Here is a 26,802-nt window from a genome sequence, read left to right as displayed (position 1 = left end):
CTTCTCCGGGAAAGGCTAGCAGGCCTGGGGGGAGAGGGAGTCGCGTTCCAAATCACACAAGGGAGTCACTGAAACCAACTTTCTCCTTCTTGTCCTTTCCTCCACTAAGGATAGGGGACTGTGGAAGGAAACTAACTTTCACCCCGGGATTCTGGCTCGGCGCCCAAAATTGGGTGGAAGGCAGAGGGTTCTAGGACCCTCTCCGCCCCTCCTCCTCACCCTGTCTCCCCTCCCTCTTCCTCCCGCGCCCCTTTACGTGGTCAGGCAGACGGAGTTCACCCGGGAGGGACAGGCTGGGCGCTGGAGAGGCGGAGGGGGGCGGTGGAAGGGCCTCTTGGAGCCCGACCGGTCCCACCCCCAGCTCAACCCGGGCAGGAAGAGCTCGGTCGCTGGAGCCGCTGCGGAAAGGGACGGAGGGCGGGCGCCGGGGCCTCGGGGTGGGTTCCAGGCCTGGGGAGGCGCCCGGGGCGGGGGGCGCTGTAGGTGAGGGGGCAGGGCTTAGCTCCCGAGGGGGGCTCCTAGCGCTCTGGACCTCGGTGACGCCGCGGTCTCCCTCTCCAGCCGCGGGAGGGGCAGCCATGCTCCTGGCTGGGGGTGAACCCCCGGCGCTGGAATGGTTCATGGTGCAGACAAAATCGAAGCCTCGGGTGCAGCGGCAGCGGCTCCAAGTGCAACGCATCTTCAGGGTCAAGCTGAACGCCTTCCAGAGCCGTCCCGACACCCCCTACTTCTGGCTGCAGCTCCAGGGGCCCCGGGAGAACACTAGCAAAGCCAAGGTAAACAGTCCCCAGCCCCTTCCATCTTGGTCTCTCTTCTTCACGCTCCTTGAGAGGCAGAGGTTCCCAGATGTGCCTGACCTGGGTTCGGCAATTTGGCCTGCAGGTACTGGGGACGTCCTCTCTCTCCTCCAGATCTGCAGCCCGGGCTCCTTCTCTACCCGCTTCTTTTCTCTGGTGGCTTTTCTCGCTCTCTGCCCCACCCCTCTCTGGCATGTCACTTCTGTCCTCCAGTGAGCTGGGATAGCCTGAACGGTCTATCTCCCTGCAGGCTTTTCCTGGCCAGGCCCTAGTATTCACTGCCCTCCTGTTCCATCTAGGGAGCAGATTAAAGGTCCTGCATTTCTGTGGCCTCTGAGATACATCTCTTTGTTCACCATCCTTCTGTTTGCTTACGCCCTGGGCTGCCTTACTGAGTGCTAGAACTGGAGATACTCCTATGGTAACGATGACATTTTACAGATGAAATATTGAGGGGTCTGCTGGAGAATTCAGGGTCAAATAAATATGGGGTGGTGGAGTTAGATCTGAACCCAGGTAGGTAGGGTTCTGGGCTCCCCGCCTCACACTCTTGATGTTGTAGGTGGCCTCATAAAGGGCTCCGGGTGAGGTGGAGCTGCTCTGGAAGACCTTAGCCCTTGGTGATGAGAGATAATCCAGGAAGAAGGTGGTCGGCTTTCTGATGAAATGGCCTGCTGCTGTGTGGGGCATTGAACGGCCAGGTCACAGCTTCTCTCTCTCCTCTCTCACAAGCTTATCTTGCACTTGGGCCTCTCAGTTCCGCCCCCAATCTCGGCCAAGGTTGCCCTCTTTGCTCAGATTCCGCTATCTTATCTCTTGGCGGAGGCATGTACATATTCTTGTCTGCCCCATACTGGTTTCCCCAGACAGACAGACAGACAGACAGACACACACACACACACACATACACATACACACACATACCTTCTGCTCACAGCTGCCCCCACTGCCATCCTAACTGGTCACAGCCACTGGAGGGGAACCCCAGAACTGGGGAAGTGTCTCCCTCAGCCTTTCTGAGCTGCATCAGCAATTTTTCTAATTCTGACTGGGTGGGGGTGGGGGTGGGGTGGAGGTGCTATAACAGTAATAATCTTCAGATCTGGGGGAGGGTAAGTTAGCAAAAGGAGTCTTTTGAGTTCTTAATCTTTTAGTTACTGTGAAAAATCACATTCACTCGGATAAGGAGCAACATTTTCTGACATGCCCTGCTCTGCTACTGCCTGCTGAAATCCTGGGTGGCCTTCTCCAGACCTGCCAGCTCCAGCTCCCCCGGCTGCCTCCCTTAGGGTCCCTGGGGCCATGGATCCTCGCTTGCTATAGGTCCCCCCTTGGAGTACTGCAAAAGGAACACGGGGGCTCCCTCACTCCCTTTCCCAGCCCCCATTCCCCTGGGCAAAGGCACATGTATTACTAAAGAGTGAAAGGATTCCGGGTAACTCCTTCCCTTATCACACAGATGAACAGAAAGAAACAAATTTCAGAGGCAAGAGAACAAGGAAGGTGGGAAGAATAAAGTTTTGTTCCAGATCTAGGTTTGATGTGCTACAACCAAAATATGGCCCAGATAGAAGTGTGTGGTGGTGGAGTAAAATTAGGGTTTTCTGCATTATAATACCTTCATTCCAGGGGATTGAACCCAGGGAATTCTGAGACACATCCCCACCCTTCTTTATTTTATTTTGAAGCAAGATTTCCCTAAATTGTCCAGGCTGGCTTTGAACTTTTGATCCTCTTTCCTCAGCCTTCTGAGGAGCTTGGATTATAGGTATGCGCTGCCATGTTCAGTGACTTGGGCCAAGTAATTTGCTCTCCCTTTGAGCCACTTCCCTTATTTATAAAACAGTGTAATAATACTCATTTCATGGGGGGGGGGAGGTTGTGCAAGTCAGCTGAAGTAGTACGTACTTAAGTATTTTTGCAAAATGTGAAGAACTGTGGGAAATAAATGTCAGATATCCTTATTAACTAACTATAACTGAACAAGTTCTTTTTTTCTCTCTGAGTCTTACTGTCTTTGTTTGTAAAGTGACAGACAGGCTTGGATTAAAAGCTATGTAAACATTTTCCCCAAACATAAAGCTGTCTTATGGTTTCTAAACAGAGGTGATGTGGCTGACCTATTTCTAGCTGTAGGGGGATAGAATCTTACATTTGGTACATAGGCTAACTGGTAGAGATTGCAGGCTGGGGAGAGGGGAGGGTGGGGTGGCTTGTTTAGGTGGAGGAGTAAAGAAGGATGCAGGCTCATCTGGATAAGCACCTGGGTGGTGTTTATTTCTATCATACACACTTGGCTTTCCAGAAAATCTCTGTAAAACTCAAATGCCTTTATTTATTGATTTTTGATAACTGGGGATCAAACTGATGACCTCACGCATGCCAGGTGCGCACTGTGCCACTGAGCTATATCCCTGCACCTTTATATTGCTTTGAGTGGTGGAATTTATAAAAGATGAGGGACACTACTGTACATCACATTTCCAGGGACCAAAACAAACACTGGGGAAGTGCGGCTCTTAGGAGGTGAAACTAGCAGGTTGGGAAGAGAGTTTTAATGACTGGAGGAGCCCAGGGATCAACCCCGCTCATCATACCTGCCTTTGCTGATAATGATCTAAGGATGCATTGAGTGGCAGAAAGGAAAGAGGATGGACGTGTTCCCTTCTTTTCTTTTTGGAGGGAATGGAAGGATTTAAGGGGGACCCTGAAGACAGAAGCAATAGAAGAAATGACCTCTGGTTACTGGGTTATGGAGCTGTGGGGCAGGCTGAGGCTTGCTGGCCTTGGCTTGGCTGTCAGGTGGAAGTTGAACTGTCCCTGCTCTCCAGTAACTAGGAGTGAAACTGTGGGGGTTGGTTGTGGTCAGGGGAGCTCTGGACTTGGCTCCTGGCCACCCATTGTTAAGATTTCAGAGACTATTAAGCCAGTGAAATGCTATTTACAGCCATAGTGGGATTATTTACACCAGAGAAATTTGCAGATACTGCAAATCAGGGATCTTTCCCAGTCCTGTGCTGATTGCAAAACCTATACCAGCATACCTGCTTGTGCTGTAAGCAGCTAGTCCCTCTTTTCCTTAAAATTTTTCTTTTTTCAGTAATGTACATTTAAAAAGTCCAATACTTTTTTTGAAAATTTGCAAATGAAATAGCTCCCTGCCTTATCCTTTTCAACTCCTGTTTTTTTTTTTTTTCCTTTCTCTTTTATGGTACCAGGGATTGAACTCACCAGCTTTGATCAAGTTTGGATGTTATCTTTTTTCATTCTTATTGTATGTGAGGCGTTAGTTCCCTTACACTGCCATTCCTTTTTTCTTCCCAATATAGTTCTGTTTTGGTTTTACATTAAATCTTGATTTAGTGATAGTAAATCTTTATTTACTAGTTGTTGTCTAGTTATGCTTGTGCATATCACACATCGATGTTCACGAAGTATGATTTTCTTTTCTTTTTTTTGGTACTGGGAATGGAACTGAAGACCTTGTGCTTTCCAGGCAGGTGCTATGCCACTGAGCTATATCCTGACCCCACAATTTTATTTTCTTTTTCCTTTTTTTATTTCACTGAGGTTAAGAACTCCTTTTTATTCAGTTAGCTTGTTTTTCTTTGCATCCATTAATAATTCTTACACTTCCTAGTAGCTTCTCAATATAGTTTTCTATAGGTTCATATGCTAGTTAGCTTTCTATCACTGTGACAAAATACATGAGGTAAACAATTTATAAAGAGGGAATGTTTACTTTGGTTGTGGTTTCAGAGATCATTGCTTGGCCTTCTTACTTTGGGCCTGTCATAGTCAGTATATCCTGGTGGGAGTGTATGATGGAGGAGGATTCTTCATTTCATAAGATCTGGGAAGCAAAGAGAGAGAAAGGAAGGGACCAGAGCCCAAATATCCTTTCAAGGCCATGTGACCTCACTTTCTCCCAATAGGCCTCACCTCCCAAAGGTTCTACCTCCTCCTACAGCACCAATCTGAGAACCAGCCCTTTAACATTTGTGCCTTTGGAAGCCTTCTGGATCTAACTGTAGCAGTTAGTCGGTCCCTTCAAGGTGTTCTAAACTATTTTCTTGTAGACACCTTCCTTTTGTGTGGTCAGTTACTTTCTAGGCATGCAGCCTGTCATTCTGAGGCTTTGGTGTGCTGGCTTCCTTGGCATGCCTTTGCCTATCTTCTTGGTTAAATTATTTGTTTCTTGGATTTCTTGTCTTTTTCTTTCTTGGGTTGATGGGGTATATCCATCAGTAGTTTCATCAAGTTAAAAATATAATACATAGCCAGGTATGGTAGTGCATTCCTATAATGCCATAATGCCAGCACTCTTGAGACTGAGGCAGGAGGATCCCAAATTCAAACTCAGCCTGGGCAACTTAGTGGGCTCTGTCTCAAAAAAAAAAAAAAAAAAAGAAAAGAAAAGAAAAAAAAAAAAAGAAAATTCAAGTGTGTTGAAGGTGGTCATCAGCATGCCTTTTGCCGCTGACCACACTCTTTGTTTTGTAGCATTGGTGATTAAACCTAGGACCTTTCTACTGAGCTGTATTCCCAACTCTTATTTTTTATTTCAAAACAGAGTTTCACCAAGTCCTTAGCTTCCCGAGGCTGGCTTCAAACTTGTGATACACCTGCATCAGCCTCAGGAGTTCTGGGATTATAGGCCTGTGTCACCACACTTGGTTCAACATCCTTGAGTCTAGTTGCCTTCTCTGATGACAGTTGTTCTAAAGCAGTGCTGGCATATAGTCAGTGGTCAATAATGATTTGCTGAATGAATGAATAAATTTTGATGTCTGTCTTCACTGTCATTCTGGGAATTGTCTTTGCTTCTTTATTATGTTAACTCTCTTCTCTCAATTTCCTTCCTTGATTTGCTAGAAAATTGCTCCGTAATGGTGCTACTATTTAAAGGTCCTTTCCAAAACTCATGTTAAAATGGAATCGCTTTTGTGACAGTATTAAGAAGTGGGACCTTTGAGATGTGTTAGGTCATAAAGACTCTGTGCTGTAAATAGGTTCCTACTATCTGGAGAGGAGAGGGTTAGTGACCATGAGATGGGTGTAAGTTTGTATGTCAGGCTCATTCCTGTGCCTTTCTGCTATATTAGAACACAACCAGAGGCCCTGGCCAAATGCCAGTGCTGTGCTCTTGGACTTCCCAGCCTCCAGAAGTGGGAGCCAAACAGAGTTCTGCTCACCATAAATTGCCCAGTGTGTAATATTCTGTTAGAGCAGCAGAAAATGAATGAAGAAAAATGGCTTTCTAAGAAAGGTTTATTTTATTTTATTTTTTTGAGTCAGGGTTTTGTTTTAGTTTGGGCTGGTCTTGAATGCACTCTGTAGTCCAGGATGGCTGCAAACTTGCAGCAATCCACCTGCCTCAGCCTCCCAATTGCTGGGATTATAGGCATCTGCCACCATGCCCGGCGAAAAGTTTTATATAGTAGGAAAAACATTCGCATATCTGCATGTTTGAATTGCATATCCGAGGGCCATTCGATTGATAGTTGGCTGTACTGAATTATAAATTCAGAAATATAAAGGCAAGAGCTGATCAGACCCCTGGATACTTGTAGGGGAAATGGCAGGGAATAAAGACAAAGAATAATAGTCAAGTACAAAAGGACAAGAGGAACCTGCCTCTGATGGGCAGAGGCAGCAATCTCTGTGGTTGACTCACTTTTATTAGCAGGCGAGAAGCATGGGGGAGGGGTAGTGTACTTTTCATGGAACAGCAGCTACGGTAAATGGGGAGCAATTTAATGGAGAACAAGTCCTTCTCTGAATCAATATGCCTGTGTTCTTTAGATTGTCCTCAGCAAATGTTATGTTGCCTTATGCTGTTGTTATGAGCTTTCTCTGTGCAGCCAGGAAGCATGTGACCTTTTGCAAACTTCTCTGTTCCTAAAGAAGCTCACACTGGCCTTGGAGCCATGGAACCCCAGTCATGGTACTTGCTTTTTGTTTCTGTAATTGTAAAAGTTGAAACTCCATAACTTGAGGTTACACTGCATCATCTGATTTGATGTTCCTTACTACACTAGTGGCATTATGGCAATGAACATATTTTGGAGGGTATGTGGTAGACCCTGTCTTGTCACCAACTTTTTTAGCCTCCTAGGTTGTTTTTTTCACTTGCTCCAACGTCATCGGCCTTGCCACTTCTATAGTCATCAGTGGCTGAGGTATTTCCTCCAGGGTCCCAGGAAATCATCAAACCCGTGGTGGATTCTGCAGCCACGCAGCCTATCAGTATGAGCCTTCTCACGTGAGACCTTGGAAGAAATACCCTTGGCAAGTGGTGTGAATCATATGAGAATAAGGGTTTACAGAGACATGTACATATTGTAACTGCCCAAAGGATTTGGAATGGGAATTCTTTGCCCAATGATTTATTTTATGGCAATGAAGACAAAGACCTGGAGTTGGATCGGTATTCCCTTTGGCAGGGGGTGGAATGACTGGAGGAGTACACCATCTTGGCTGGACCAGTACATTGTTTATGAATATACCCTGCTTTTCCATGATTGAAACACTGAACAGCAGCATTTTTGTTCTCCTTTGTAAGACTTAGCACAGCTTGGGCTAACATTGAGCTTTTTATAAGATTCGGTTCTCACTTCTTGACAAGCTTTTTGATAATTTTTAAGATTTTTTTGTGGTCCTAAATGCCCCAAGTCTTATAGTCTTTATTTGTATTTTTGAAGGCCAGTTACACTGTAACTTTAGCTGCTTGTGAGTGAGGAATTTGTCTGTGGACTGTCTCCTGTAATCTAGTGAGGAATTGAGCATATGGCTCCCTGAACCCCTGTAAAATATGTAAAAGAATTGAAGGGGAGTACTCTCTTTGAGAACCATAGTTTATGCTTGTTTTATCATCAGATGTATCTGCTCACTGTGTTTTATTAGTGTAGGATCATTGTTGCCCATGATCTACATAAGGTCCTGTTCCCAGAACATATCCTCTGTCATTACTGGTCTCCTTGCTGTCCTATTTCTGTCTGCCCGTTCTACTGCCAGCTCTTGTAGCTGCACATTCGATGAGATACTGACCTGTCAGTAGATGAGAATGGTCTAAGATCTTTGGGGACCATACATGGGCTCCCAAAATGGACCCCAGGAGTCCCAGTGTGAAGGGATCCTATGTTCCTTTATTCATTACACTCTGTTTTAACTCTATGAATTCTGTTTTAATTCTATTCTGTGATGTTCATGTACCATTCTTTGGGGATTTTGGGGGTCCTGACTAACCATAATAGGGAAGCAACATCTATCTCATCATCTATCTCAGCTTGCCGATTTAGTTGTTGGTGCTTAGATAAACAAGGGTGGCTTACACTAGCCTCTGAAAATTTAGGAGGTATGGGCTAAGTAAGAGTCTACTTTTTTCTTGATCTCTTCTTTTTCCTCATCAAGGGGAGCAGTAGCAGTTGTGGTAATCATTGTAGCACACAAAGGTCCCAGTATAGGTTTCACCAGATTCCATGTTGAAAAGGTAACAGGGCAATCTGTTTTCCCCTAGCATGCCCCTTTTTAAATTTCTGCCCACTCTATTCCAATTCTTTACATCCAAAGTTCCTGTCTGCAGGCACCATGTTGAAGGGGCACTGGGCTTCTGGGTGCAGGAAGCAGGGAGTTAGAGGGTGCAGCCCAGCCACTCCTGCAGGTTTTCGCAAGAGCAGCACCAACCACAAAGATACCTGAGTACTGACCCAAGAACTGTAGCACCACAGAGCCCAACAATGATCCTGGTTTTCACAACTCCACCTGTAAATGTACCTGTTATGCCTTCCTGAGTGGCTGTTCTGGCCAGGGCACCCCCTACCATGGTTTTTCATGTGTATAAACCCCTGATTTCCTCCCCTCAGGGTCACTGTCTGCAAGATGACTCCTTCCTTGTGCCAAATAACCTTCTTCTTCAAGGCAGAGTGTCTCCATTGGTCTTGCGTGGGTTATAGTCTCATTTACCTTTCATATGTGTTGTAATTGACAATATCTTGTAACATTTTAGAGAGAGAAAGTACTGACCAGGGTCCCTGCCTGTCTGAGTAACATATGCAGTAACTGAACATAAATCTGTTTTCCTACTAACAAATTTTGGGCCAAAAGAAAAAACTCTTTTGAGGTGTTATTGCTTACTTTCACTTCTATGTGGCTGACTCCAGCATCATTCCACGGAATCCCCCAATGTATGCATTGCTCTTTCCTACTCTGGTGGCCTTCCCTTCTAAGTTTCAAATGCTTTTTAGGTGCTAAGTGCCAGGGGCTGATCAGAACCCCAGATACCTGTGGGGGGAATGACAGGGAATAAAGACAAAACACAATGTCAAGGTACAAGGGGAACAAGAGGAACCTGCCTCTAGTGGACAGGCAGGACAATCTCTATAGTTGACCCACTTTTATTTAGCAAGCAAGAAGCCCAGGGGGGTGGGATGGTGTACCTTCATAGAACAGCAACTAGAATAAATGGGGAGCAATTTAATGGAGAACAAGTCCTCCTCTGTATCAATATGCCTGCATTCTTCAGATTGTTATTGGCAGATGTTACGTTGCCTTAGAAATGCTGTGGTTATGAGCCTTCTCTGTGCAGCTGGGAAGCATGTGGTTTTCTGTAAACTTCTCTGTTCCTAAAGCAGGTCCCACTGGCCTGAAGCTTTGTGACCCTAGACATTCAGCCTGGTCCCAACACACTGACATCTTGAAAAGTGTGAATATATTCTGGTTTCTGGGCCTTTATTTGAGATGTTTTTGTTCTTGGAAGTCTTTAGTTTCTTCCAATGTTCTGAGGTCTCCCAGCCAGACTTCTGTATGGGTGAATCTGTTTTTTTCCTTTGTCACTTGCTGTTGTACTCAGTGAGTCCTTTTATCTGGACTTCATTGGTCTTCAGAACTGGGAAATTTTGGGGGAGCTACTTTGTTAATGATTCTTCCCCTGTGCCTTCCTGACCTCCTGTTAAGACACAGAGTTTTCTATAGGTTCTTTTCTTATTTTTTTTCTCCTGTTTCCCAACTTTAACTCTGTTTTCTAGGATTTTTACAGCCTGCTCTTTCTTTCTTTCTTTCTTTCTTTCTTTCTTTCTTTCTTTCTTTCTTTCTTTCCTTCCTTCCTTCCTTCCTTCCTTCCTTCTTTCTTTCTTTCTTTCTTTCTTTCTTTCTTTCTTTTTGTCTTTTTTGAGACAGGGTCTCGCTATGCAGTTCAGGCTGGTCTTACACTCTCTTTCTAACCCAGGCTGGTTTTGAACTCACAATGATCCTCCTGCCTCAGCCTCCTGAGTGCTGGAATTACAGGTGTGTGCCGCCATGCCTGGCTTTTACAGTCTTATTGTCCAACCTTTTCTTGGCTCTTTCATTTCTGCCACCATTTTCTTAGTGTCTTACAAGTCATTTGTGTTCTCTATTTTTAAAAGTAGCATCCTGTCGTGTACTATGTACCATGTGTTTCTCTGACAGGAGTAATGATAATAAGCTTCTTGAATTTTCTCCTCCCCACCCTGTTTCACTTCTTCCAGTTTTCTTTTCCCTATAAGTTTCAGCCTCTGTGTTTTACATTAGAAGTTTCCCTCATTTACCTGGTAATCCCTGCATAATTAATGGTGAAGGGCAGAAATTGGATTGGGAGTTAGAGCTGTGGGTGAGGCTTATTGATTTTGAGCTTGGTTGTATAGAGGTTGGGATATATCATCTGTTGAGGAACCTCTTTCGTGATCATTGTGTCTTTGTTCTTGGGCTGGCCAGATTCTCCAGAATTCACCCCTCTATTCTCCAGCCTGGAGGGTTCAGGGTGTGACTGTCATATCTCTGAATGGCAAGAATGGGTTTTTCTACATTCAGCTTCCACTGTGACAACATTATTTGGCCTTTCACCTTTTACCATCCCTGTAGTCCCAGTGCCTGGGAGGTTGAGGCAGGAGGCTGTGGGAAGTGTAAGGCTAGTCTGGCTGTATAGTGAGTTTATTTTTTTTTATTATTTTTTTATTTTTATTTTTATTTTTTTTGTCTTTTTCCTTTTTATCGGTACCAGGGATCGAACTCACGACTGCCTGCCTGCAAGGCGGGTGCTTATGCCGCTGAGCTAAACCTCCAGCCCCTGTATAGTGAGTTTAGAGCCAGCCCAAACTACATAGCTGGATCCTGTCTCAAAAACCAAAATCCAAAACAACAAAGAGAAACCATCGATTTTCTTCCCCAATATACTTCTTCGTTTTTATTTTAATTGTTTTTAAATTTTAAAAATTTTATTTAAGGAAAAAAAGAAAAAAAAAAACCAAAAAGTTACAAGTTATACAGAATTTAAAAAAAATAAACAGTAGAAAATCACTAGTTAATAGATTACATATTGTCATTTTAGAAATAGTTGTTCAAGGTACAAAATTAAAGCATATAAAGTGGACATTCAAACAATGAGACTGTAAACAGTTCTGTTCAATGATTCAACAAAAACTCAGTAATATGGTTATCTATCTTATACACTTAAATATACATGCAGTTATATCCTTTAGAGCACTTTCTTTTCCTCTTTTTTTTTACAATGACAATCACACATTTTGGGTTTTATTACTCCCACATTTATTACCTTTTTTTTTTTTTTGAAGAGAATAAAACCAAATGTGACATGACAAAACAGTCAGTCAAATCAAAAGGATGGACATAGTACATAATGTAAAAACAGAATACAAGGTGATCAATAATGGTTACTAGACTGCCTCTTGCTATGTTAAAAAGAATTGTCTATATCATCAGTTATAATAAAACTGAACAAAACAATAAAGAACAAAACCAATAAAACCAAAACATTGGAGATATTACAGGGCTCCAAAAGAAGATAATAGTCAAACCAGAATGAGCATCATAGTGATGCTCATTGCAGTTGTTGCCTATACTTTCAAATGTGATACTATCAAGCAAAACAGAATAGAGTAAAATCAGTCAAAACAAGATGGTGAGAGCAATACAGGGGTTCACATCCAATTAATAGGAAATCAAAGTGGGTTACTATAATATATCCTGCTATTTTTTATTTTTCCCTTAATTAAAAAGATAGAAATAAAAAAAATAAATAATAAAAAAGGAGATTGAGATAAAAGAGGATATAACAACAAAACAGCACAGGTCAGAACATAACCACTTAAGCAAAATAGTGTTTCACCACAAGATATCCCGACATAAAAATAGTTACCATCATGTCTCTTTCCTTGAAATCTTTGAGTATAACTTTGTATACTGTAGCATCAAACATATCAAGACAATGTAAAACCATTCAAGAGAATGACAGTACTACAGGGTATTTAGAACCAACTAACAGAAATGGTTTCTTCTTGTCTATAAAAGTTTTGTTTATATTATCACAAATGATAAAATCCAATAAGATACAACATGTTAAGACCACTGGAGACAGAAGAACAAAAGCTTGATGGGACTTCAAAACAAGATGATATTAAATCAGCACTAGCTATTATGATGTCTTGTTTTCTCCAAAATAGCTGTTCATTCCATCCAACCTTCTCTGCTTCATTTCTGTTGAGCTCTTTTTCTGTCCTTAGTTGTCAGTTTGTCTTCTTCATTTCGCTTTCTGCTCCATTCATTGTGGCCTCTCTGCCACTGTTTCTGGACTGTTGGTATTTTTCTCTCTTAGAATGTCCTGCAGTATTCTCTATAGAGTTGAATTGGTGGTTGCAAATTCCCCTGGTTCCTCTTTATCCTGGAAGCACCTTGTTTCTCCATTACTTTCTAGCAACAGTTGTGTAGGATATATTAATCTTGGCTGGAGGTTATTATCTTTCAAAGCTTGAATTATTTTACCCCATGCTCTTCATGATTTGATGGTTTGTGCTGAGAAGTCTGCTGTAATTCTGATGGGTGTTCCCTTGTAAGTGATCTGTTTCTTGTCTCTGACAGCTTATAATATTCTGTCCTTATATTGGATTTCTGGAATTTTGATTTTTATATGCCTTGATGCAGTTCTGTTTGGGTTGTAGGTGGCTGGCATCCTGTATGCTTCATAGATCTGAGTATCTTTACCTTTTCCTATATTAGGAAAATTCTCCTTGATTATTTCTGTGAATAGCCTTTGCAGTTCATTTGTTTGTATCCCTTCTTCTTCCTTTACATTCTTAATTCTTAAGTTATAGATCCTCTTATCATCTTCTAGCCTTTGAATTGTTATGCTTGTTTCCTTATTATTTTTAAGAAGTCTTTCCTTTCATGCTCCCACATTACAAATCTGTCCTTCAGTTCAGATAATCTATCCTTAGTTTTTTTCAAGCTGTTATGCCAGCTTTCAATAGAGTTTTTAGTTTCCTGGTAATCTCTTTGAACCTGCTTCATGTATTCTACGTTTTCTCTATTTTCTCCATCAAACAATTCTCCCCTTTTTTTCTGTTCTTCCATTCCACCATCTATTTTTTCTTGGAGGTGCTTAGCATTTCTTTAACTATTCTACTTATATCTTGCTTTACTTGGTTAAATACTTCACTTTTGAACTTGTCTATAAGGTCCCGGAGATATCGCTTTATGTCTGTTGGTGCCGTGCCTGATATTGCATGTTTTCTGTCCTCATTCTCCTTTGCATTTATCTTTCCTGGATCAGTGTTCTCAGGGTTGGGGGCTGAGGACCCTTTCTTGTTGTTCCCTCTTCCCATACTTTTTGTTCCTTCCATACAAGCATATATAGGAGGCCCAGTTTCTTTCTTTGTCAGTTACAGTTTGTTTGAATTGCGCAAGCTAGGTGTTCCTGCCCACTGCAGTGTACTAGGGAGACGCAGACCTGGGCAGCCTATGCTGGGCCCACCCCTCCAGGTCAGTCATCCTGCTGAAGGCTTCTCTACATTAGGGTGCACTGCCAGGTACAGGGACCTGATTTGGGCTACCCTACTGGGTCTTAGTCGTGGCATCACCCAGGTCAAGTGCTCCCCACCAATCCTGCTTGAGAGGGAATATGTGACTGAAGTCACTGTAGTGTCCTGTTCCGGCTAGTCTGCCTGGTCTTAGAATGTCCTCTGTTGGAGCCTCCTAGTTTATAGAAGGGTCCCTGTTCTTCTCACTCACCACAGGTTGATGCAGGGCTCCCCGCCAGCTCTGCTCTGAATTCGGTTAGCCAGTTCCCACTCTCAGAGCTTTTGCATCTCTATCCCTGCTGTGCCGATTCAGCTACAGCAGTGGCGGCAGGAAATTCAAGCCACGGTTTCCAGAGGAGCGGGTTCCAGTTTCAGCACTGAGATTTTAGCTGTTCCAGTCGTAGCGCCAGGATTGCATTTACAATTGGTTTCCCTCAGCTTAGTTCGTTCCTGGGTCAGCAGGGTATATCTCCCCCTGCTTAGGATTCCCCACACCGCACCATTCCTGGAATCTAAGCTGGCCATCTCAGAGAGCCTCCATAGCTGCTGTTATCTATCTGCCATGTTCTCTCGGAAGTTCACTTCTTCATTTTTATATACCGTTTTTATACTCTTGCAATGTGGGGTACATGGGGTTGGGGACATTAGTTAAGGTGAGTGTTTTCTGCACTTGGTCAGATTCACCTTTGCAAGGCCTTTGGCAAAGCTGAGGTTTGGGTGGCAGGAGCTGGATTAGGAAGTCCATCAGATAGTGTGCTGTTTTTCACTGGTTGAAAAGAGGTTATGCTTGGGTATAGTTCAGATCCTTCAGGAAGGGGTTGTAGGTAATGGCTTAGGTTGAGTGGAAGAGGTCTGCATAATCCTGAATAGTGAGAATGCCTGGATATTGAGGAGTGGTGTGGTGAAGTTTTCAGGATGGCTCTTGGAGATCTAAAATGGAGCATTGGCTCCCTACTGGAACTGTGAGGAGAGGAATGATTGTCACAGGCACTAGGAGGTGGAGGGACACAAAGGCAGATGCAGTCTACATGGACTGGTATATTAAGAGGGAGTGCTCATGCTACCTTGGAGCCTATGAGGCTATGCTGGTGGGACTGAGCCAGAGAGTGGAGGAGCCCAACCTCCCCCAGCAAAGTTGAATCATTCAGAGAGCTGGAAGCCTTTCTTATGGTTAGATATTGTGTGTTTCTGTGAGGTGTTTCCATGGACATGAGCCTAGCATCTTATCTCCTCTGTTCTGGGTAACAGAGTTACCGTAGCTACAGATTGTGCTAGAGAACTTCTGGAGATTAATGCAGAATCACACAGGTTTACAAGGTAGTCACTGTGCAGTCAACCAGAGGCAATGAGAAAGGTCTCTGGTTTTAGATTCAGGCAGATATGGACTGTGATTCTGGCTCACTCACTCACAAGCCTGTGTGTGCCCTTGAGCAAGCTGCACAACCCTTCTGAGCTGCAAAATAACAGGCTATGCCAGGGACCACCCTAAACACGTCTTAGATATTAGCTTGCTAAAGTTTTCAGTAGCCTAATGAGCTAGGAGCTGTTATATCCCCATTTTACAGATAGGGAAGCCCCCACAGGGGCAGGAGATAGCTAATTTGCTCCAAGTTCTTTGTCTTGGAGAGTACCCAGTAGTGCGTGGCCCCTTTCCCTCAGTCACGTAGTTTTGGAATCCCAAAGCAGGACTGGACATATAAGTGTCTAGTTTAACTTTTCATTTTATATGTGAAGAGACAGAGGCCTTGAGATTTCCCACAATGCTAATAGTGGAACTAGTTGGAGCTAGAATTGGGTTTCCTTGACTTCCAGCCTGGTTCTTTTCACTCGTCCTCTTCGGATTTCCATCATCATTCCCTGGAAAGACATGAGTGCATGAAAGGACAGGATCAGGAGAGGGTGGCTGCTGTGGCAGAATGAACAGGGGAGGCACATGCCTAGTAAGGGCTGGTGGGTGGGGTGTGGGACAGAGCCAGTGGCAGCTTGGGACACTCTGGTTTCCTTTGATTCTCTCCATGTGCCCAGGAGTATCTGAAGGGCCTGTGCAGCCCAGAGCTGTGGAAGGAGGTCCGCTACCCGCCAATGCTGCATTGTGCCTTTCTCGGCGCCCAGGGCCTCTTTCTGGATTGCCTGTGCTGGAGCACCCTGGCCTATTTGGTGCCTGGTCCTCCTGGCTCTCTGATGGTAGGTGGGCTCACTGAGTCTTTCACCATGACCCAGAACTGGCTGGAGGAGTTGGTGGCACGGCTGCGCTGGGGCCCTGCCCCTCTGCTGACCCCCCGGGGGATCTGGGAGGCTGAGGTGAGCCGGGCCTTTGGGGCCCTGGTATGGATCCGTGGTGACCAGTATGCAAGGGACCTGCTGCAGCTGCCCCCAGCCGTTCAAGAGCTACTGCTGAGCTTGGTGCGGGATGCTGCAGGCAAGGAAGACATCATTGAGTGGCTCAGCCACGTCGGCATCTCCAGCACCTGCTCCAGCCCAGAGGTCCTGATCAGCCCTCCCCAGCAGCAAAAGGAAGACTCCACCGTGGTGTCTGTGGGAGAGAATCCTGGGTCCTTCCTTGAGATGGGGACTCTCCAGAATGGGGGCCCAGAAAATCCAAAGAGAGTAAGCAGCCTGGGAGCCAGCAGGTCCCTGATCGCAGTCCAGAATACCCAACAGGAGACAGCAAACCAGATGGTATGGTAAGTTCTGGACAGTGAGTCTGGCTTCTCTGACCCCTACCTCTACCCCTCTGCCCCAAGGAAATGATAGTAGTTTGGGAAAAACTGGCTTTCCCACCTTATCAACAAACTTGGGCTTCCTCTAGGGTCGGTTCCATCAACCAGAGTGGTACGGACAGTGCTCAAGAGGAAGGGCTGGTACAGGCCACCAGCAGCCAGAACTCTGTGAACCGCACACCAGCTTTGTTGCAGCAAAAGCAGATCCACAAAGTAGAAGAGAAATTCCTCTTCCAGCCTCCGGTGTCAGCTCTGAGTATGTGTCCATCTTGGAAGGCCTGGGCCCCAGGGCCAGCCTTTGGGCCCTTGTGGCCTGGGACTATTGCTGCAGCCTTTTGGAGGATCAATGAACTGCATTCTCTGCACCTGGCCTGGCTTCTGTCTCAGGCATGTTTCAGTCTTCCATTCTGGCAGAGGCCGCTGGGCCCCATTCAGCTGAAGCTGCCAGGGCACAGTGCTTTGCCCTTAAATCTAGAGTGGAAGCAGAAGGAGCTGGCCCCTTTGCCTAGTGCAGAAAGCCCAGCTTGTAGACCAGATGGGGAACTGGGAGGAGAGGCAGCTCTACAGAATTGCCCAAGGCCAGAGACACCCCCAAAAGTCGTGAGTTTATTGGTTGCCCCAGGTGGCTGTGATGAAAAGGACAAGGTTAGCCCAGGACTTCCACGTAAAGGCCTACCTTTGGCCTCTACAACCCAAACTGGAGATAAACAAGAGAACCAAGGAAGTGTGCAACTGGATTGTAAGTGGCTGGAAAAGGGGCCCTCTCCAGTGCCACCCACAGAATTGGGAGAACCTACAGCTCAAGGAAAGCCCATGGCTCAAGGGGTTCTAACAGTCCAGTCAGAATCTGAAGCCCGAACAGTGCCTGAAACACTCAAAGTGCCCATGGCTGCAGCAGTACCCAAAGCTGAAAACTCACCCATAACTCAAAAGCAACCTGCAGCTCCCCAGGTGCCTCCATCCCAAACGATGCAGGCAGTGAGTACGGAGACTGCAGCTCCCCAAGTGCCTCCATCCCAAACGATGCTGGCAGTGAGTACGGAGACTGCAGCTCCCCAAGTGCCTACATCCCAAACGATGCTGGAAGTGAGCACAGAGACTGCAGCTCCCAAAGTGCCTTTGGCTCCAGCAAAGCCTGCGGCTCAAGTGGTGTCCACAGCTCAAAAAGCTGCTGTGCATCAGCCAGCATCAGCATCAGCAGCTCAAGTGACGTCTACAGCTCTAAAAACTGCCATGTCTTCGAAGATGCCTGCAGCCAAAATATCACCTGCAAATCCCAAAACACTCAAAGCTCACCCTGGGCCTGGGACTAAAACAGGATCTGCACCTCCTAAAACATCTGCAGCCCCTAAAGCACCTGCAGCTCCTAAAACATCTGCAAGCTCCAAAGCACCTGGAGCTTCTAAAGCCTCCAGAGTTGCCAAAACTCCTGCAGTCCAGAAGGGGCCCACAGGTGAAGGGACGACCTTGGATGTAGCCAGACTTTTGAGTGAGGTCCAGCCTTTGTCAAGAGGTGATGCCTCCTTATCAAAGGGCCAGGAGGAGCCTAGAAGGCAGGGTGCCCAGTCCAGCAGCACCTTGGCCCTCAGCAATAAGCACCAGTTCCAGGTGGAGGGACTCCTGGGGGCTGGGGAGGGAAGCCCGAGGCAGTCCCCTCGCCACCCACAGGCAAACAGCACAGTGACCAGCTTCCAGAGGTACCACGAAGCCTTGAACACACCCTTTGAGCTGAACTTGTCAGGAGAACCCGGGAACCAGGAATTGCGCAGAGTGGTCATTGATGGCAGCAGCGTGGCCATGGTGTGAGTAGCTGTGGGCATGGGCTGGACTGGGGATGCTAGGAGCTGAAGCAAGAAATTCATGGCCAATGGAGTATGGGCAGCCCATCTTGACCCATATAAAAGGCATAGGGTGAAATGGGGCCCAAGGAGAAAGGGAAATGGCACATTGAATGGCCACTATGTGCTAAGCAGTGTGCAATAAATTGTTCCAGCAGCCCTGGGAGGGAAGGTTTCTGTTCTTCCTCTTGCAGATGAGCAAGGAGTTGAGGAATCTCCCCCAAGGTCTCTGAGTCAGCCAGGGGCGGGGCTGATGTCTGGGTTCAGGTCTGTCCACTGCTCTTCCCAGGCAGTATATAGTGCATACATCAGAGCCAGCACAGATTTCCTCTGAAGCTTCCCTGATATCAACACTTAGATATTGCCCTGCCTGTGCAGTGCTTACTGATGTGGAGGTCTTAGCATGAACACGTTAGCCTGCTTAATTTGCCATGTGGCGGTGTAATTATTAATACTGAGCACATTCTCAGTACACAGTAGGCAGGCAGTTTTTTTTTTTTTTTTTTTGCTTTAAGCCCTAAAACGGAGTTCTTTGAGTGTGGGGCTGCTCACTTCCTCTCGTCTTCAGTGTGTGTATAAATATGTGTGCACACACATGCACACAAGCAGTACCTGAAATTGCTGTGCACTCAGTAGTTGCTCACAGAATGTTTCAGGATGGAGGACAGGACAAAGGCATTGTGGTGTCCTTGGTGCTGATGCTGCCCTCTCTCTTCCCACCACTGCATAGGCATGGCCTCCAGCATTTCTTCTCCTGCCGAGGCATTGCCATGGCAGTGCAATACTTCTGGAACCGGGGACACCGGGAGGTCACTGTGTTTGTACCCACCTGGCAGCTGAAGAAAAACCGAAGGGTGAGAGGTGAGATGTGCAGTGTCCACTCTGCCCCTCCGCCTTTCTGCTCCACCTTCCACTACTCTACCATGGCCCCTCCCACGAGGTCCTTCCTCTGACTGTTTTTGTCTTCTGCCTTTCCCCCTCAGAGAGTCACTTTCTGACGAAGCTCCACTCGCTCAAGATGCTTTCGATCACTCCCTCCCAGCTGGAGAACGGCAAGAAGATCGCCACCTATGATTATAGGTGCGCTGCACCCCAGGGCTGTCTGGGGGGCTCAGGTTGGGCTTGGGTGAGGTATCAGGCATAGTCCTGCCACATCTTCCTTGTGGAAATGGAGGCAGATGTGTCAGGGGGATCATGTCTGAAAAAATGGAGTGAGGCACAAGCGAGGAGAGGGCTCAACTCAAGCTCACGAGTTGCTCCTGATTTTGGGTCCTGATGCTGTGTTAACTGAGTTAACTGGCTTTCTTCACCATGGACTCTGTAGTCCAGCATCCATCACAGTGAATGAGACAAGCCCAGGCAACTAACTCTTCATGCTTCCAGTGAGCATCAGAAGTACATTAGGCTTTTGGGTACCAGTTTGTGTTGATGTTTCTTCTCCAAGTCCTGGTAATGGAGGAGGTGTGTGTGTGTAGAAAATGCTTTGGGCAAGGCTCTAAAACGGAGTTAGACTGGCTGCGTCTGCCCGAATCTAGAATGCTTCTGTGCCTAACAGTGACACTCTTCAGTGAGGCTTGCCCAAGGCTTGCCCCTGTGTCTGTTTCTGTTGGAGTGAAAAGGCCCTGCCAGAGTCACTGGTTCTGAAATGGAGGTGATGTGGGGCAGCAGAGGTCTTGGCTTCACTAGGTACCTCCTGGGCTGGGCAGGGAAAAGTTCCAAGTCTCCCCCACTTTTCCCAAGATGTGACATCCATCCATCTCTCTGGCCCAAGGCTGGGTAGGACCAGCCAGGCCCTGTGTATGATTTTTAAGAGCCTCTCAATTCAGGACTCAGTTTGAGGAAGAATGTTTTTTCTACACAAGGTCCCTCTGCTGGACACTTATGGGATAACATGCTTGGGGTAGTCAGAATGTCAGTCTTCAGCAATGCTAAGCAGTTGGTAGCTTTTGCTTGCTTTCTTGTTCACAGCACTCCTTAGTGGAGAGGTGATCATTGAAAGAGTAGATTTTTAAAATTCAGGTTTGCATTTTTATGTGTGTCAATATGTATGTATCATTTCTTGGCGTGCATGTGAATGTTGTGCATTGGGGAAGAATATGGGAATGAGTATTTGTGCATATGCCATGTAGCAGGCTTTGAGCTAGATGTGTAAATGCATTATCTCATTTACCTTAATTCTTACAGCAGTATCAGCTAGGATTTCATCTCTGTTTTACAAATGCAAAAACACAAGCAGTAAATATGCATATGTGAAATGTGTGGGTTTCTCTGTGTTTGTGTATATAATAGGTGTGTGTTCACATGTACAGTTGAGGTATGTGCGTCTTCCCAGGAAGCTGCTGGGGATGCCAGATGGCTGCAGAGGAGGGAGTGGGCTGCAGAGCCCTGGATCCCTCACTGTGCAGGGCACACCTCGCAAAGCTGCAAATTCATTTTCTTGGGGGACCCAGAAAGGGATGGGCCTGGTTCCTGGGTCATTAGTAACTCCTCTTCTTCCTTTAGGTTCATGGTAAAGCTGGCCGAGGAGACAGATGGCATCATTGTTACCAATGAGCAAATTCACACCCTGATGAATAATTCTAAGAAACTCATGGTCAAAGATCGGTGAGACAGCTGCCTAGTGGTGGGAGCTTTTTTGTCCTTTTGAGGTCAGGAAGCCCCTGGCAGAGCAGATAATGGGGCAGCGAGAGGGGTGCTGGAGTAGGGCTCAGTAGCACTTTCCGGAAGGTGGGGCATCAGCTAGGCAGTAGCAGGGCATGGGAGAGTCATGGCTCATCTAAGACCAAGCCCCTTTCTCTTCTGGGCCCAGCCTCCTGCCCTTCACGTTTGCGGGGAATCTCTTCATGGTACCAGATGACCCCCTGGGCCGTGATGGCCCCACGTTGGATGAGTTTCTGAAGAAGCCAAACAGGTAATTTATGAGGCCGTCCTGAGAGTTACTGGAAACTTCCCTCTTGTTTTAGCCAATATTGCCTGCTGTTTAATCATGAATGGAACAGAGTGACTTGACTTTTTCATGCTTGTATACTTCTGTCACCTATTGATGCATCCCTAAACCACTGGTCATATGGTTTTAACATTTCACACGTGCTTTAATGCTGTATGTATCCTCCATAACTGGCAACTGTATTCCGTATTTTACTATTTTTTTCAGATATATAGCATACTAATACACGTAGTACACCTTAGTGGCCATGCGGTACTCTGTTACATGAATACCCATTTAACAGATGTATCTGTTTTCTAATTGAGGACTTTTTGTTTTGTTTGTCATTGTTTTTGCGTTTTGAGACAAGGTTTTGCTATGTAGCCCAAGCTGGCCTTGAACTCTTGCCCCTTGAACTCTTGCTCCCCAATGCTGAAGTTTCAGGCATGTGCCACCATGTCTGGCTGGCTATTTCTATTTTATGCTATTGGTACCAGTGCAGCACTGAACTTCAGTTAGATGTAAATGACTACTGTCATGTATGGATGAGGAACCTGAAACTCAAAAAAACTTCCAAGGTCACTTTTCTGGTGTTAGCAGAACAGGTTTGCAGTCTTGCTAATCCTCTGGCCTCCATCCCCTCCAAACTACTTTGCTGCCCACCTTTCAGCACCCTGGGCCCAGGAGCAGGCGTTGGTTGGTGTGCTCTGAGCAGGGTGTGCTCCCCCGGCCTGACCCTCAGTCTCACTGCTCGGGTTCGGAAGCGAGGCTGAGGCTGTGTGTTGAGTTCTCCTCTCATGTTGCTCTCCCCCATGCCTCTTATCCTGGGGTTAGGTTAAGCCACCAGTCATCTCTTATCGAACCACTGGCTTAATACTAGGTTAGAGGCATCCTGCTCCGTGCAGCTTCACTTTTATGTTGAAGTTCTGGCAAGTGCAGAGCTGGAGCAAGAATTTGCAGCTAAGGGCCTGATGGAGCTCTTGCTATCCAAATTGGGGACTGGCATCAGTCCAGCCTTGGGGACACTTTGGAATGGGGCAAGGCTCTGTGGAGTCTCCACAGGTGTACCTTTTACCCTTGGGTGACCTTGAGGGGTGGGGTTGTTCCCTCTGCCTCTTCCATCTGTTTTATAGGTTGGACACAGATGTCGGCAACTTCCTGAAGGTATGGAAGACCCTTCCACCCAGCTCAGCCAGTATCTCTGAACTGAATGATGACCCTGACCCTAGGCCTTTGGAGAGTCCACAGAATGTGGAAGAAGTCAGGGAGAAGGAAGAAAGGCCAAATGAAGAGTGGAGAGAGGGACGGGGAATGCCAGAGCAGGCTGAGGAGGATGACCTGGACTCTTCTCTGGCATCAGTGTTCAGAGTTGAGTGCCCCTCCCTCTCTGAGGAAATCCTCCAGTGCCTCAGCCTCCATGACCCCCCTGATGGGGCCCTGGACATTGACCTCCTGCCAGGGGCGGCCTCTCCCTCCCTGGGCATCCCCTGGGATGGGAAGGCTCCCTGCCAGCAGGTTCTTGCGCAGCTGGCTCAGCTCACCACCCCCAATAACTTCACTGTGCTGTCCTTCTTTGTGGGGTTCATGGACTCCCATCGAGATGTCATCCCTGACTATGAAGCCCTCATGGGCCCTCTGCACAACCTCCTCAAGCAGAAGCCAGACTGGCAGTGGGGCCAGGAGCATGAGAAAGCCTTCTTATCCCTGAAGCGAGCCCTGGTATCCGCTCTCTGTCTGACGGCTCCCAATTCCCAGCTGCCCTTCCGCCTGCAGGTGACAGTGAGCCAAGTGGCCCTGACTGCCATCCTCTTCCAGGAGCATTCAGGGAGGAAGCATCCCATTGCCTATACCTCGAAGCCCCTTCTCCCGGATGAGGACAGTGAGGGCCCCCAGTCAGGCGGGGACAGCCCCTACGCTGTGGCCTGGGCCCTCAAGCATTTTTCCCGCTGCATTGGAGATGCCCCCGTGGTCCTCGACCTTTCCTATGCCTCCCGGACCACCGTGGCTCCTGAGGCAGCAGCGGGCCGCCGGGTTTCCAAAGCATGGTTGATTCGATGGTCCCTTTTGGTACAGGACAGAGGCAAGAGGGCTCTGGAATTGGCCCTTCTGCAGGGTCTGTTGGGGGAGAACCACCTGCTGACGCCGGTTTCGTCAATGCCTCGTTTCTTCCAGGTTCTGCCTCCTTTTTCTGACCTGTCCACTTTTGTCTGCATCCACATGTCAGGCTACTGCTTTTACCGTGAGGACGAGTGGTGTGCTGGTTTTGGCCTCTACGTCCTGTCTCCCACCAGTCCCCCTGTCTCCCTTTCCTTCTCCTGTTCCCCTCACACCCCAACCTATGCCCACCTGGCAGCCATGGCCTGTGGCCTGGAGCGATTTGGCCAGTCTAACCTCCCTGTGGTTTTCCTCACCCACTGCAACTGGATCTTCAGCCTCCTCTGGGAGCTTTTGCCCCTCTGGAAGGCCCGGGGCTTCCTGTCCTCTGATGGGGCTCCACTACCTCACCCAAGCCTGCTGTCCTACATTATATCCCTCACCTCTGGCCTTTCATCCCTTCCGTTCATCTACAGAACCTCCTACCGGGGCTCTCTGTTTGCTGTGACAGTGGATAACCTGGCCAAGCAGGGTGCCCAAGGGGGTGGACAGTGGTGGAATTTGCCAAAAGATGTGCCAGTCCCTGTCATGACTCCCCGTACCATGGGCAAGAGACCCAATTTGCTGGCATTACAGCTGAGTGACAGTACCCTGGCTGATATCATTGCCAAGCTTCGTGCGGGGCAAAAATTGTGTGGTTCCTCCCCTTTCAGTTCTGCCTTTAACTCACTCAGCCTTGATAAGGAGAGTGGGCTCCTTATGTTCAAGGGAGACAAAAAGCCCAAGGTCTGGGTAGTCCCGAGGCAACTCCGGAGGGACCTGATTTTCTCTGTGCATGACATCCCTATGGGGGCCCACCAGCGGCCAGAGGAGACCTACAAGAAATTGCGGTTCCTGGGGTGGTGGCCTGGGATGCAGGAGCATGTGAAGGATTACTGCAGGAGCTGCCTGTTCTGCATCCCCCGGAATCTCACAGGCAACGAGTTAAAGGTCATTGAGTCCCCATGGCCCCTCAGATCTACTGCCCCCTGGTCGAACCTGCAGATTGAGGTGGTGGGTCCCATCACCATAAGTGAGGAGGGCCATAGGCACGTGCTCATTGTGGCTGACCCCAACACCCGCTGGGTGGAGGCGTTCCCGCTGAAGCCCTACACACACATGGCTGTGGCCCAGGTGCTGCTTCAGCATGTGTTTGCACGGTGGGGTGTCCCAGTGAGGCTGGAGGCAGCCCAGGGCCCCCAGTTTGCCCGGCATGTTCTGGTGAGCTGTGGGTTGGCCCTGGGAGCACAGGTGACCTCCCTGAGTAGAGACTTGCAGTTTCCTTGCCTGGTGAGCTCAGAGGCCTACTGGGAATTCAAGAGGGCCCTAAAGGAGTTCATTTTCCTGCATGGCAAGAAGTGGGCAGCCTCCCTGCCCCTGTTGCACCTGGCCTTCAGGGCCTCCTCCACGGTGGCCACGCCATTCCAGGTCCTGACGGGAAGTGAGTGGAGGCTGGCTGAGCCCCTGTGGTGGGAGATGAGCAGTGCGAACATTGAAGGGCTCAAAATGGATGTTTTCCTGCTGCAGCTGATTGGGGAGCTGCTGGAGCTCCACTGGAGGGCGGCTGAGAAAGGCACTGAGAAGGCTGACAACAGGCGCTTTAAGCAGGAGACCCAGGAGAAGGAATGGAATGTGGGTGACCAGGTCCTCTTACTGTCCCTCCCCAGGAACGGCAGTAGTGCCAAATGGGTGGGTCCCTTCTATATTGGGGACCGGCTGAGTCTGTCTCTCTATAGGGTGTGGGGCTTCCCAACTCCAGAGAAGCTGGGATGTATCTATCCCAGCAGTTTGATGAAAGCCTTTGCCAAGAGTGGCACACCCCTGTCCTTTAAGGCCTTGGAGCAGTGAGCTGGAGAGGTGGGGGAGACCCCATCCAGGGAGTCCTGGGTTTCTGCTGCTAGGCCTCCACCTCCTCCCGCAGTGCTCTTGGCCCTTTGGGGGCCCTCTGTCGTGCCTTCTGTAGAAAAGCTGCTTCCTAAAGCTTTGCTGAGTTGCCTTGAACTAGGGACCAGTGTTTCCATGGAAATAGCCCCAGTTTGGGGTATTTGCAGAATTTGCCAAAGGCTGTCAAATGGGTGCCTCTGGTGATTTTACATTGGGGAATAGAAGGTCTCCTTACTAAAGTAGACCAGGCTCAGAGTCTTTCCCCAAGTATCTTCCTCCTCCACACATATGTAGGTATGTGATGTTGTGTACACCTCCCCCCATCTTATTCCTGGTTGTCTTAACCATGAAATAGTGAGGCTCTGGGCTCACAATTGGAGCCATAGTCCTCTCCCAAACAGGAACCTTGAATGTGGTCCCTCCAAACTGCGCACACAAACTCACATGGGCAGAGGGGAGGCAGCCAGCTCCTTAGTCTCACAACCAGCTTTCTTAGGCCCAGCATGGGCTCTGCTGCTGTCCAGGAAGGGGCTGGTAGTCTGCCTGGGCCATAAGGGCAGTAGCTCAGGATGGGAGGATGGCCAGCCTCAAGTTACTCACTTGTCAGCATGGGAAAGACAGGGTGGGATAAGTTGGTCTACCTCATTTGACTCCAGCTGATGGAGACAACTCCTGACCCCCATTTGGATGGTGTTGGCTGCATAGGGGTTAAGGATCTTGATGCCAAATGTGGCATCTCTGCCTAAGAGCTGCTTCTTCTGCTAGACCGAGGGGCCTCGGCCTCTGTTTTAAGGGGGAGGGCTTCAGAAATGAGCATTCTGGCACACAGTCAGGTCCAGTTCTTTACTTCCCAGGCCTGCCCAAGCCTATCCCCAAACCCACAGCCCTCCTCTTTTCACCCCCACAGTCCCTTGTATCATTAGACCTCATGTAGTGTGATTGCTTTGTCTGGAGCCCTCTCCCACCTTCTAGTCCTCTGAACCCCTCGCTCCCTCAGACCTGTTCTCTGCAGAGATTGTTTCTAGTGAGTAAGTGCTCACAGGTATGTGTGCCTACACTCAGTCCTCTGAATTTGGAGCTGCTGCTGAACAGCCAGTCTCCAGGTGAAGGCCAGCACCGTGTCTCCCTGGCTTAGCCTCTGAATAGTTTTGTTTCTTGAGAAGCTAAGCCAAGAGAGAACTTGGCATCAAACCCAACTTGCTTGTTATAGAGCGGAGGAAAAGAGGAAGTAACTTGGCCATGGTCACACAGCTGGTTGGTGGCTGACCTGGGCCCAGTTCACTGTGTAAAGGGTTTCGGTAACAGGTTCAAGCAAGAGACTCCTTTAGAATTCTATACCTATCCTCTCTCCATTATCCATTGTATCAATTTCTGCTCTTATAGACAAACTACCTTGGATGTTGTCTTTAAATCCATTCTAGTTGTTAATCCTATCCAGGAATGACTGGGTGACAGCAGAGAAACCGAGAAGACTAGCAGCAGAATTTTAAGCACATACTCTATATTCTCACTCACCATTGCCCCTTCTCTTCCTCCAATTCCCTAGTGGCACTTCCGACCTCATTCTCCCACTTTTGTGCTGGGTGCATTCTCCCTTATTACAACTTTGATCCTCTACCTTTTTCTTAAGTGAATTTTTGTCTTCATTTTTTCAATAAATGAGTTAAACTGGAA

General features: G+C 47.5%; 1 protein-coding gene across 2 annotated transcripts; it reads left to right on the top strand.

Moving 5' to 3' along the window:
• On the top strand, positions 1–26,802 carry Nynrin (NYN domain and retroviral integrase containing). Of its 2 annotated transcripts, XM_013157575.2 has the most exons (9): positions 1–437; positions 562–776; positions 15,653–16,311; positions 16,437–18,149; positions 18,916–19,046; positions 19,169–19,265; positions 20,688–20,789; positions 20,995–21,096; positions 22,245–26,802. In XM_013157575.2, exons 2-9 carry the CDS (start codon positions 579–581, stop codon positions 25,090–25,092), a joined length of 5,850 nt encoding a protein of 1,949 aa, XP_013013029.1. In that variant the 5' UTR covers positions 1–437; positions 562–578; the 3' UTR covers positions 25,093–26,802. The 2 variants fall into 2 exon arrangements, with proteins under 2 accessions (XP_013013029.1, XP_013013030.1); XM_013157576.3 differs by lacking the exon at positions 1–437 and having other exon boundaries at positions 449–776.

Source organism: Cavia porcellus, unplaced genomic scaffold, assembly GCF_034190915.1.
Source record: "Cavia porcellus strain 051 isolate PalLab524CR breed Dunkin Hartley unplaced genomic scaffold, mCavPor4.1 scaffold_26, whole genome shotgun sequence".
NCBI classification, from domain to species: domain Eukaryota; kingdom Metazoa; phylum Chordata; class Mammalia; order Rodentia; family Caviidae; genus Cavia; species Cavia porcellus.
The sequence above is the reverse complement of the archived record's forward strand: the minus strand, read 5'-3'. Positions and strand labels throughout refer to the sequence as shown.